Source organism: Phocoena sinus, chromosome 1, assembly GCF_008692025.1.
Source record: "Phocoena sinus isolate mPhoSin1 chromosome 1, mPhoSin1.pri, whole genome shotgun sequence".
NCBI classification, from domain to species: domain Eukaryota; kingdom Metazoa; phylum Chordata; class Mammalia; order Artiodactyla; family Phocoenidae; genus Phocoena; species Phocoena sinus.
This window is the reverse complement of record NC_045763.1, coordinates 8,571,748-8,584,096: the sequence shown is the minus strand read 5'-3', so window position 1 is coordinate 8,584,096 and position 12,349 is coordinate 8,571,748. Positions and strand designations below refer to the sequence as shown.

General features: G+C 42.2%; 1 protein-coding gene across 2 annotated transcripts; it reads right to left on the bottom strand.

Annotated features, from left to right (window-relative positions):
- Positions 1 to 200: 200 nt before the first annotated feature.
- On the bottom strand, positions 201 to 10,490 carry TARDBP (TAR DNA binding protein). 2 transcript variants are annotated; one of them, XM_032642132.1, is made up of 6 exons: positions 10,377 to 10,490; positions 9,155 to 9,406; positions 6,900 to 7,063; positions 6,169 to 6,309; positions 3,547 to 3,717; positions 201 to 3,159 (listed from the first exon to the last, which is right to left on the bottom strand). In XM_032642132.1, exons 2-6 carry the CDS (start codon positions 9,390 to 9,392, stop codon positions 2,629 to 2,631), a joined length of 1,245 nt encoding a protein of 414 aa, XP_032498023.1. In that variant the 5' UTR covers positions 9,393 to 9,406; positions 10,377 to 10,490; the 3' UTR covers positions 201 to 2,628. The 2 variants fall into 2 exon arrangements, with proteins under 2 accessions (XP_032498023.1, XP_032498031.1); XM_032642140.1 differs by having other exon boundaries at positions 1,231 to 3,159; positions 9,155 to 9,402; positions 10,377 to 10,475.
- Between the last annotated feature and the right edge of the window lie 1,859 nt (positions 10,491 to 12,349).

Below are 12,349 nucleotides of genomic sequence, written 5' to 3'. Positions count from 1 at the left end.
CTGGTAACTAGATTTACACAAGTGTAAATAAGGGATCAAAACCATGCCATTGACAAAGATAACTTACCCCTGGGCTCCTTGAAGGCTTGTCAGTTTAGTCTTTGGAGGTCCCCGAATACCATTTTAAGTGTTACCATGTTACTGCTGCTGAGTAACAGTGCAAGTGCTAAAATGCAAAATTCAGATGGTACAGGATTTGGAAATCATGCAATTTAGATGCAGAAAAAAAAAAATTAAAACAACGCAAGATCCTTTTACAGATGAAACTGAATAAAACAATGTGGCGACCATAAGTCTAAAGGACGACTTCATTTTTAAGTTTAAAACATGTAACTTGCAAAATGACAAACCTATTTATCATAATCTAATTAGATAAGGGCATCAAGTAAATTATCAGCACAAAAACTTACATTCTTCCATTAGAAAAGGAGCTCAACTCTCATAGAAGTTAGTTACATTTTAAGTACAACAGAGAATATATTATTGCTTTTACATACTTAACAATGCATCGTGAGAGTCTAATCTGAGTTTTATAAGCGATTTTATTCAACATTACTCTATTTCCCCACCTTTGGAAGACAAAGCCCATTTCACTTAACACTTCCACAGACAGACAACCCACCCTGCTAGTTCTTAAAGCTATCAGGCTTCCTAATGGATTTCAGGCACAAGATAATTTGTGGTTTCTTCTACTTTATCCCTATTGCAATTAATTCCACTTTTCAAATCCCCAACTAGAAAGGTGCTGACAGTCCCTTCAATTGATAGGCTTTGCTACAAAGCATTTTAAAATAATTAACATTGTTTTGCCCACTCCTCCAAATCAGAATATTTTTAGAAGGCATGATTTCCCAATGGAGATTTATAACAGGCCATGTAAATAGAACATCACCCAAATGCACAGAGGCACTAAGAAAAAGCTGGAGGGTACTGCTTACCATTTTAGGTGCGGTCACCCAGACTTATTAAAAACTAGATTTAAAAAGAAAAAAAAAACTTTTCACTTTGGACAATGCAAGAACAAATAGCAATTAAGTCTGGGTATCAGGTGTCAATGCATGACAGGTGATGAATCCATTTGACTTGAGACAACTTTTCAAATAAGTTTATTTGAAGCAAAATAAACTACTGCCAAGAAACTTTATGAAAGTTCCATCTCAAAAGGGTCAAAAAAGGGGAATTAACTGCTATGAATTCTTTGCATTCAGGGCTGCAAAACAAAGACACATATTATTTAAATCAGTTTTATTTAAGAATTTCCAACATTGACAACTCTTATAAAAAGCATCCAAGCACAGGACACAGAACTGCAGCAAACAGCATTCTTATGGGTAGCTAACAGACATTAGAACTTCCACCCTATTTTGAGACACCCCGAGCTCACTGGTGAACTCTGCTTCCAAGTACTCCTGCAAAGCACACCACAAGCTCAGTCCATGTTCTCAACCCATCAGCTTCAGTTCACATTACCACACTTACAGATCAATAACAGAAGAGAACACACACCATACAGCATTCACAGCAGTTGACAAAGGGGTAGGGGAAATACAAGTATCGTTTCACTTAACACATTCAGCTAACGTGGGTTATCTAAGAACAAAACTCACTTAAAGTCTTCCAACAGATGTGGATGTCCTTTGAATGCAAAAAACATTCGTACGTTATTTGCTATCATTGCTCTCTGCACACTCTCTCACCAAAGCCACAGGGATTGAGAGACACATCTCTCCAAGTTAAAAAATATCCATTATGCACCACCAAGTCTCTGCACGCGCTCTCTCCTTTTCTCGCTCATACTAGCCTTTCATGCCTCGGCACCACCATCAATCCCACACAAGGTTTCAAAAGTTCAAACAGCCTTCTGGTTCCATATCACAGCCTTGCGTTCATAGCGTTGATACGACTCCATGAAATAAAGAGTAGCGGATAAAAATGGGACACCCACCGTCAAAGACACAGCCTGTGCAGCGTGACGAATTCTTGAATGAGAAAGCATGAAGACAGAAGTATTCCTATGGCAGAATATTTACAGCACTACTTTCAATGAAGTGCTTCTTCCATAAACATTTGAAATGAGATGAACTGCAGAGATTAAATGAAGGCTTCATATTGTACTTTTGTATATGAAGGGAGACAAGTGTTAAAAAACAAAAACAAAAAACAAAAGAACCAAACACTGTGACACCATGATCTCCTAAAAGGAGATTTTCCTAAGGAAAAAATCCATATGGTGGGGTTCAAATTAAAACAAGGAGAAAAGAATGTAGTTCTAACCAATGGTTTCCATTTTGAACATGCAAAGAATTCACTTGACAAGTCCAGGGATAAAATATTACAGGAGAAACCTTTTGATATCAATTGTAGTGTGTTGGTTTACCAATCAGGCAAACAGCAGTTCACTTTCAAACACTCAATATTTCAACCCTTTATGTAACAAAACTTATAAAATTCCTTTAGCTCTTCCTCTTTTTCTAAAGAAAAATGTCAAAAATACTGCTGAATATACTCCACACTGAACAAACCAATTTTGAAAATTCTTAGTACATACGTATTTTACAATATACTTACCATGAGTTTAGAAAAATCTGAATTCCCACCAGTTTATACCAACTAATGATAACCCAATGTCTACATTCCCCAGCCAGAAGATTTAGAATCCATGCTTGAGCCAAAGCCTCCATTAAAACCACTGCCTGACCCTGCATTTGATGCTGATCCCCAACCAATTGCTGCACCTGAATTAGAACCACTATAAGAGTTATTTCCAGAACCAAAAGCCTGATTTGGCTCCCTCTGCATGTTGCCTTGGCTTTGGTTATTACCTGATGGGCCTGACTGGTTCTGCTGACTGGCTAACATGCCCATCATACCCCAGCTGCTCTGCAGAGCTGCCTGGGCTGCAGCCATCATTGCTGGATTAATGCTAAAAGCACCAAAGTTCATCCCTCCACCCATATTACTACCTTGATTGTTTCCCAAACCAGCTCCACCCCCTCTACTGTTACCAAATCCACCCTGATTCCCAAAGCCACCTGGATTACCACCAAATCTTCCACTTCTTTCTAACTGTCTATTGCTATTGTGTTTAGGTTCAGCATTGGATATATGTACGCTGATTCCTTTAATGATCAAGTCCTCTCCACAAAGAGACTGGGCAACCTACAAAAAAATAAGGGATGCAAATAAAGGAGATTAAACCACTGACTCATACATCAAAGTAGCAATAAAACTTAGACTTCAAGCCATCATCTAAACTGGAGAAAAAATAAGCAATGAACACTTATTTCATTTAAAACCATAAAATAGGCTTTAGCTTTAGTAATGGCAGCAGGGATTTTTTAGTTCTTTTTCAAAGGACATGTAACATCCCCACTTAAACCTCACATACTAAAAAAATATCTAAGGGGTTTATCACAAATGTTTAGGCCCATATACCCCACAGCGTACAAGGTCAGAGAGCTTAGCTAAGGGTGGCAATTAGCTGGAAGGGCAAAGTTCCACAGAAATTACCTAATTAGCTGGGACAAAATTATTAAGAGAAAATACCTGATCATCTGCAAACGTAACAAAGGCAAAAGCCCTGAACGGTTTGGGAATGAAGACATCTACCACTTCTCCGTACTGGCAAAAAAACTGCCGCAACTCATCAGCAGTCATGTCTTCCGTACAACGCCCAACAAACACCTTTCTGCTTCTCAAAGGCTCATCTGGGCTTTGCTGGTCAAATTGAAAGGAAGAAAACCATCAGAAATATTTTATGAGCAATGAAAACAGCATTATGGTAGAGGATGTAATACAACCTATCTGCCTTTTATATTAGGTGAGTCATTAAAAAGTAGGTACATTCTTATTTTTTGCATTAGCACTTCTTCTTGTAAGACTTCAATGAAGAATAAAGTTTTAAAGTTGATGAAAGTATATATATATGTTTTATCACCTTTACTGGACTTTATAATTGCTTTACAATGATGTGTTAGTTTCCACTTTATAACAAAGTGAATCAGCTATACATATACATATATCCCCATATCTCCTCCCTCTTGCATCTCCCTCCCACTCTCCCTATCCCACTCCTCTAGGTAGTCACAAAGCACCAAACTGATCTCCCTGTGCTATGCGGCTGCTTCCCACTAGCTATCTATTTTACCTTATATATGTCCATGCCACTCTCTCACTTCGTCCCAGCTTACCCTTCCTCCTCCCCATGTCCTCAAGTCCAACCTCTACGTCTACGTCTTTATTCTTGTCCTGCCCCTGGGTTCTTCAAAACCTTTCTTAGATTCCATATATATGTTAGCATACGGTTATTTTTTTCTCTTTCTGACTTACTTCTCTCTGTATGACAGACTCTAGGTCCATCCACCTCACTACAAATAACTCAATTTCATTTCTTTTTATGGCTGAGTAATATTCCAATGTATATATGTGCCACATATTCTTTATCCATTCATCTGTTGATGGACACTTAGGTTGCTTCCATGTCCTGGCTATTGTAAATGCGATGAACATTGTGGTACATGACTCTTTTTGAATTATGGTTTTCTCAGGGTATATGGCCAGTAGTGGGATTGCTGGGTGGTATGGTAGTTTTATCTTTAGCTTTTAAAGGAACCTCCATACCGTTCTCCACAGTGGCTGTATCAATTTACATTCCCACCAAGAGTGCAAGAGGGTTCCCTTTTCTCCACACCCTCTCCAGCATTTATTGTTTGTAGATTTTTTGATGATGGCCACTCTGACTGATGTGAGGTGATGATACCTCATTGTAGTTTTGATTTGCATTTCTCTAACGATTAGGGATGTTGAGCATCCTTTCGTGTGTTTGTTGGCAATCTGTACATCTTCTTCGGAGATGTGTCTATTTAGGTCTTCTGCCCATTTTTGGATTGGGTTGTTTTTTTGATATTGAGCTGCATGAGCTGCTTATAAACTTTGGAGATTAATCCTTTGTCAGTTGCTTCATTTGAAAATATTTTCTCCCATTCTGAGGGTTGTCTTTTCGTCTTGTTTATGGTTTCCTTTGCTGTGCAAAAGCTTTTAAGTTTCATTAGGTCCCATTTGTTCATTTTTGTTTTTATTTCCATTTCTCTAGGAGGTGGGTCAAAAAGGATCTTGCTGTGATTTATGTCACAGAGCGTTCTGCCTATGTTTTCCTCTAAGGGTGTTATAGTTTCTGGCCTTACATTTAGGTCTTTAATCCATTCTGAATTTATTTTTGTGTATGGTATTAGGGAGTGTTCTAATTTCATTCTTTTACATGTAGCTGTCCAGTTTTCCCAGCACCACTTACTGAAGAGGCTGTCTTTTCTCCATTGTATATTCTTGCCTCCTTTGTCAAAGATAAGATGACCATAGGTGCGTGGGTTTAACTCTGGGCCTTCTATCCTGTTCCACTGATCTATATTTCTGTTTTTGTGCCAGTACCATACTGTCTTGATTACTGTAGCTTTGTAGTATAGTCTGAAGTCCGGGAGGCTGATTCCTCCAGCTCCGTTTTTCTTTCTCAGGATTGCTTTGGTTATTTGGGGTCTTTTGTGTTTCCATTCAAATTGTGAACTTTTTTGTTTTAGTTCTGTGAAAAATGCCATTGGCAGTTTGATAGGGATTGCGTTGAATCTGTAGATTGCCTTGGGTAGTACAGTCATTTTCACAGTGTTGACTGTTCCAATCCAAAAACATGGTATATCTCTCCATCTGTGTGTATCATCTTTAATTTCTTTCATCAGTGTCTTATACTTTGATGAAAGTATATTTGGATTAAGGAAAGTTGATGATTAAGAAATGTCTTGGCAAAGATGATGATGTTCCAAATAAGCAAGTCTTGCTTGCTTGGAATAAGTTAGGCTTTTTAAAAAGATTAACATATTCTAATTGTCTGTATTAACATGTAATTATGTAAGAAATTGTTAAATCACTAAAAATAACAACAGAAAAGGAAGAACAAAACGAAAAACGTTTTAGTTTGGAGGAGCAATGAACTAAATATTTCAAACAAACATATAAAATATTCAGCATGCATTAAGGTCCTGAGACTTTAACAAGGCAAAAGATTTCAAGAACACACCCTGCCACTACATTTTCCAACTGTAACGTTTTATTTTACAGTGTCTTCTAAGTAAGTCTGTCAGCAAAAATGGCCAAAGCAGAGAAAAAAAAAGAGCAAAGTACCTTAGAATTTGGAAGCTTACAGTCACACCATCGTCCATCTATCATATGTCGCTGTGACATTACTTTCACCTGGGTTTCATATTCCGTAAAACGAACAAAGCCAAACCCTTTTGAATGACCAGTTTTAATATCTTTCTTGACCTAGAAAAAAATCATTTAAATTTACTAAAACCACACACACACACGTAACCAACTCAGAGTACATACGTGAAGGGAAATAGTATAAACCAAATTTCTTTTCAGCGCCCCTTACGTATGCACATAACAAATATTAAAAATATCATCGGGACTTCCCTGGTGGCGCAGTGGTTAAGAATCCGCCTGCCAATGCAGGGGACATGGGTTCGAGACCTGCTCCAGGAACATCCCACATGCCGCAGAGCAACTAAGCCCGTGTGCCACAACTACTGAGCCCATGTGCCACAACTACTGAAGCCAGTGTGCCCAGAGCCCATGCTCCGCAACAAGAGAAGCTACCGCAGTGAGAAGCCTGCGCCCCGCAACGAAGAGTAGGCCCCGCTTGCCGCAACTAGAGAAAGCCCACATGCAGCAAAGAAGACCCAATGCAGCCAAAAATAAATAAATAAATAAATTTATTTGGAGAAAAAAAAAGAAAGAAAACTTATTAAAAAAATATATCATCTGTTGAACATGAAAGCCAGCGTCACTAAAACAACAAGAATTCTGGGTGCTCATTCACTGAAAAACTGTTAAATGAAATCAAAGTTTACCTGAACCATAAGAACTTCTCCAAAGGTACTAAAATATTCTTTTAGATCCTGTTCAGTTGTTTTCCATGGGAGGCCCAACACTATTAAATCAGATGTTTTCTGGACTGCTCTTTTCACCTTCACTGCTGATGAAGCATCTGTTTCATCCATTTTTCTTTTGTTATCTAAACAAAATGAGCAGAAACCTTTCAGAACTTTCATTAAACACTTCGTAGAACACACACCCTCTTCTGCTAGAAATGAGAAGCAAAAACATTCTCAGAACAGTTAAGACGCTGGAAACTTTTGCCAAAGAGTGATGTTAGCTCTCACAGACAGAATAAGAATTGAATAAGTGGCTAAGGTGCTTTTCTGGAGCCAATCTAGGGATTCCAACCTCTGGTTCCATAATGTCTCAAGATTACAATTGTATGTTCTCCCCTCTAAAAAGGTGTATCAAAACAAAAGTTACTTCACTTTCACTTTAAAATACATTAAGGAAAAAAAACAGGTTGAATAACTGTGATACTATCTTTCCGCCTATTAAATATATTTGCGTGATTATTTTAAGGCCTATAACTTGAAGACTACTAAAAAATTAGCAACTTTTATCTCCAGCTGTGGATCTAAGGGTGATTTCAATTTTCTTTCTTTTTGTTTCATTTCTAAACTTTCAGCAATGAACTCACGTTACTTTTGTAATAAAAAAGAAACCTGGACTTCCCTGGTGGCGCAGTGGTTAAGAATCTGCCTGCCAATGCAGGGGACATGGGTTGAAGCCCTGGTCCGGGAAGATCCCATATGCCGTAGAGCAACTAAGCCCATGCACCACAACTACTGAGCCTGTGCTCTAGAGCCTGCGAGCCACAAGTACTGAAGCCCATGCGCCTCCAGCCCGTGCTCCACAACGAGAAGCCAACACAATGAGAAGTCCGCGCACCACAACGAAGAGTAGCCCCCGCTCACCATAACTAGAGAAAGCTCGCGCGCAGCAACAAAGACCCAATGCAGCCAAAAATAAATAAATATTAAAAAAAAAAAGGAAACCTAAGGTTATTTTTAAAAAATCAGTATTTGGAAGAGGAACTAAATGACATTCAGACATACAGACCATTTTTTGGAGTACTGTCAGGTTCACAGCAAAACTGAGGAAGGTAGAAACTTCCCATATACCCCCGCTCCCCACACCCGCAGAGCCCCCCCAGCATCAATATCCCCCACCAGGGTGGTATGTTTGTCACAACCATGAACCTACATCGACACATTACTATATAAATGACATTTTAAGTTTGGGTAAATATTAATCTACAGCCAATGGATCAAGAAACTACATACCAAAAAAAAAAAATCAAGTTGATACTATTAAGAATTTTCTTGATATATAAAAAAATTTCTTGATGCAACGTCTTAAATACTGACCAAATAATATGACTTTGTTGCAATATTACGTTACAATAAAAGTAACAGACACGGGCTTCCCTGGTGGCGCAGTGGTTGAGAGTCCGCCTGCCGATGCAGGGGACACGGGCTTGTGCCCCGGTCCCGGAAGATCCCACATGCCGCGGAGTGGCTGGGCCCATGAGTCATGGCCACTGGGCCTGTGCGTCCGGAGCCTGTGCTCCGCAACGGGGGAGGCCACAGCAGTGAGAGGCCCGCGTACCACCAAAAAAAAAAAAAAAAAAAAAAAAAAAAGGAACAGATCTACCAACTAGCACACTCCTACTGCTAAAACGTACTCACTTCCTTCGCTCACTTCTACATCTTCATGCTTCCTTTTCGATTAAAAACATCATTGATAAGGGGCAGTGAGAATAAGACCAGAACCCAAAATTATAATTACGACTGCACTAATTCAAGATTTGGGCTACTGCAACTGATGTTCATTTAAGGAGGAAAAAAAAAGATGAGCTGGATGAATGATGTAAGCCTGCAAGGACAAAGACCAAACCAAAATACTGAGGCACTTCAGAAAAATCTGTTTACAACAGACCGATACACCTGCAAAGCGTTCTTAATTCCTTCAATTTCACATCAGCTCAGCAACGTTAGTCCAGATAACTGTTTAAACACACAGTCTTTAAAAAATGTCCTGTAACTTCCAATTTTCACTAATGTAAACTAGTGGTCTTTCAAACTTGTCTGACGGTAACGTTTAAAGAAATACTTGGGCTACAGGAGACGGTTCACCATGAAGAGGCCCTGACCTATGACTTAGAACGAGACACAAACCTATACTTTATACTTTAGCATCACTGCAAAACCAAATGACAACAAACCTTTGGGATAGTTGACAACATACACCAGGTTCCCCCAGCCAGCATCAGGGGCGTGCAGAATTCCTTCTACCAGACGGACACCTCTCATACATTGAGACACTGGATTCCTGTAGCGAAGCCCACATGCCCCTGGAAACTGGGCTGTAACTGTGGACAGCAGCACTGTCCCATCGTCTTCTGATGGTATTTCAATGGGCTCGTCATTCTCATCTTCGGTTACCCGAATATATTCGGACATCTTTGCTTGTCTTGCTTAAATGGAAAAGAGATACGAATGACCAACACTTGTGTCAAAGTAATTGTGTCAAAGTAATTATCCCAGCTAATACCACTACCATGTCATTGTTCTGCCAGAAAAATTCTCGGTGTTTGGATTCTTAAAGGTGTTGGTTATCCCTGAAAAATGAGGAGGTACAGGCAAGGATAGCTATTCCTATTAAAATGTAATGCCTTGCTAGTTCATTCATTCATTATCTGATGAGTGCCTACTATCCATCAGGTGCTGCAACTATTCACTGTGTGAAACCACAGTCCCAGCTGGCATGCTGGTTGCAAAGGGGGAGATAAGCAGGAGAAAGAAAGCAAACAAGTAATTATTTTATTACAATCGTGATTATGCTACTGGAAAGTAGTCTTGGGGACTGGGAAGAAACTAAACTGGTTGAGATGTGTGTGAGGGGAACGTCAAAGTGGATTTCCCTAAGAAAGCGATGCAGAAACTAAGTCTTTTGAGAACTAAATAGGAGCAGTGAGCGAGATGAAGAGAACAAGGGAAAAGTGCCTCCCTGTTCCAAATCTGGGGACTCTCCAAACTTGAGCCGCAATGACAGCGGCGACAGGTCCTTCGCGACGCGGACCGCCACCTCCCAGAAGCCAGTGCGTGACAACCGTGGGAGGAGTTTTCAAGCGCGGCCGGGGTGGAACCGCTGGGGCACCAGGCCTAAACGCTGTCCTGGCGCAAAGTACGAAGGCACAAAACAGTGCCCGTGCCCGGAAGCCAGGCCAAACCTCTGCCTCGGGCTGCACGGCTCCGCGGGCCCGGCGTCCCTGCTTCGGCGCCGGCAGCCACCCCGCGCCTGGCCCTAACGTCGCTCCCACGCGAGCCCGCTCGGGCAGAACGAAGCAGGCCCGGCCCCACGGCTCCTTTCCCGGGGCGGGGGCCGCCCCACTGCGGGAGCCGAAGCACACAGGGCGTCCTCAGTGAGAAGCGTCCGCGACTCACCCGCTAGGCCGCTGCTAGGAAGCCCGACAGAGAAACTGAAGCAGCGAGGAATCCAAGAGCAGCCCAGCGACCACTTCGCTCCCACAAAATGGCGCTAAGGCCGCCTCCTCCCCCACTCCGGCCGTCGTCCTGTCCCACCGGTTTCCCGTCCAGAGGGGGAGGCCGCCGCACAGAGACACAACGACCCTTTCCTCAGAGAGTCAGAACGCCCTTCTCGGAGTCTGAGTATAGGGGGCGGACTTGAAGGCTAAAAGGGGACCAGAACCTGGGCCTGAAAAGCTAAAAATGGAAAACAATGTGGAGGCGTAGGCTTTTAGCTCCCCCCATGTAGCATAATAGATGGCTTCGCCCGACCAACCGCCGGCCCTGGGTCTCGGCCGGAGCTCGCGCACTTTTAAAGTGCGCGAGACTAGCTCAGGGGCCGAGCCGGGCCGGGCGGGGCGAGGCGGGGGCGGGGCGCCGGGTTGGGGTGGGGCACCTGGGCCCTCCTGACCGTTTCGAGACTCGGGAGGGCAGCGGAGGCCAAGACCTTTTTATCTAAAAAGCCAGCCAGGTTCGTCCTCTCTTCTCTCCCCAGCCAACCTCCACGCCTGGAGAGAATAACGTTGTTCTAAATAATACCAATAATCAATATGTGATTTCAGTTCCCGTTCCACCGATGATATGTCCTAGTTTAATTGGCAACAATCTTCATTTCCTAGTGTACCAGGGTATCAGATTCAATGAAATGCAGTACTAGCAAAGCGCTCTATACTTATGCTTTAACTCATTGAGTCCTCAGAAGAACCCTGTAGGGTAGGTGTCATTGTTATCAGTCCTGTTTTATAGATGAGGAAACTGAGGCACAGAGGTTAAGTAACCTTGCCCAAGCTCACAGGGCTGTAGATGGTGGAGCTGGGATTTGAACCCAGGCAGTCTGGCTCTGGAGTTGGTGCCTCCCGCTTCTTATAGCCTCCTAGGGAATAAATATTGAGTCCTGCACATCCATCTCTGATACCTGCTGTTCATATTGAGCAGATTATACCTGAACCAACTTGAGGAGATAGAAAGGAGGGAGTGGAGGCAGTCAGAATGAGCTACCCCTACCCACCCCCAGGGGTAGCTCAACACACAGGGCGTGAAGCTGGACAGATGGCCCCTGATGGTCACTAAGGTTTCCAAACACTGGATGAAGTACAGAGGCCTGTCATCACAGTCTACCCATTCATTTTGGGGGAGAAGTCAGTTTTACTACTCCCAGAGCAGGGATTGAACCCATGCCCCCTGCAGTGGAAGCATGGAGTCCTAACCACTGGACTGACAGGGAATTCCCACTACCCCCATTTTGCAGAAGAAGGAACTGAGGCTCAGAGGCCGTGTAAATTGCCTGAGCATGTCACACTGCCCATAAATTACTGTCCAGGGTTTGTGAGATCCTGAAGCTGTGCTCTGTCCACCTCCCTGGACCATTCTCTCTGACAAAATTGAGGCTGAGGCATTTAGTGTGGGCGACTCCGTGGGGCCTGGGATGCCTGCAGCAAGTGGGCAGAGCTGAGTGTGCAGAAACTGGAGAGAGGTCACACAGGGACAAAACCACAGTCTGTCCCTTCTCCCAGAAGTTTTCAGGCCAGTTGGGAAGACCAGCAAACACAGTCTTGAAGAAGGTAAATAACTCCTTCAGGAAGAAAATTGATAAGGCCAGAGGGAGGCTGGACCCTGGAGTTCTCCCACTCCTAGTGGAATTCGTCTCTGGGTTTCAGCTTGATAGTACTGGTCGTCAAAACTTGTACTTGTTTACACCTGAAACTAACAAAACATCGTAAATTGACTATACTTCAAAAAAAATAAACAACTTCTACTTGTTTGAAATCTGCTTTATAAATTATCTTGGTTTGTTTGCTTGTTTGTTCATATCCCTTACACATTAAGCCCAAAGATTGTTAGAAGGCCAAAAAGTATCTGTTTATTAATTGCTTTCTGAAAATAATGGATCA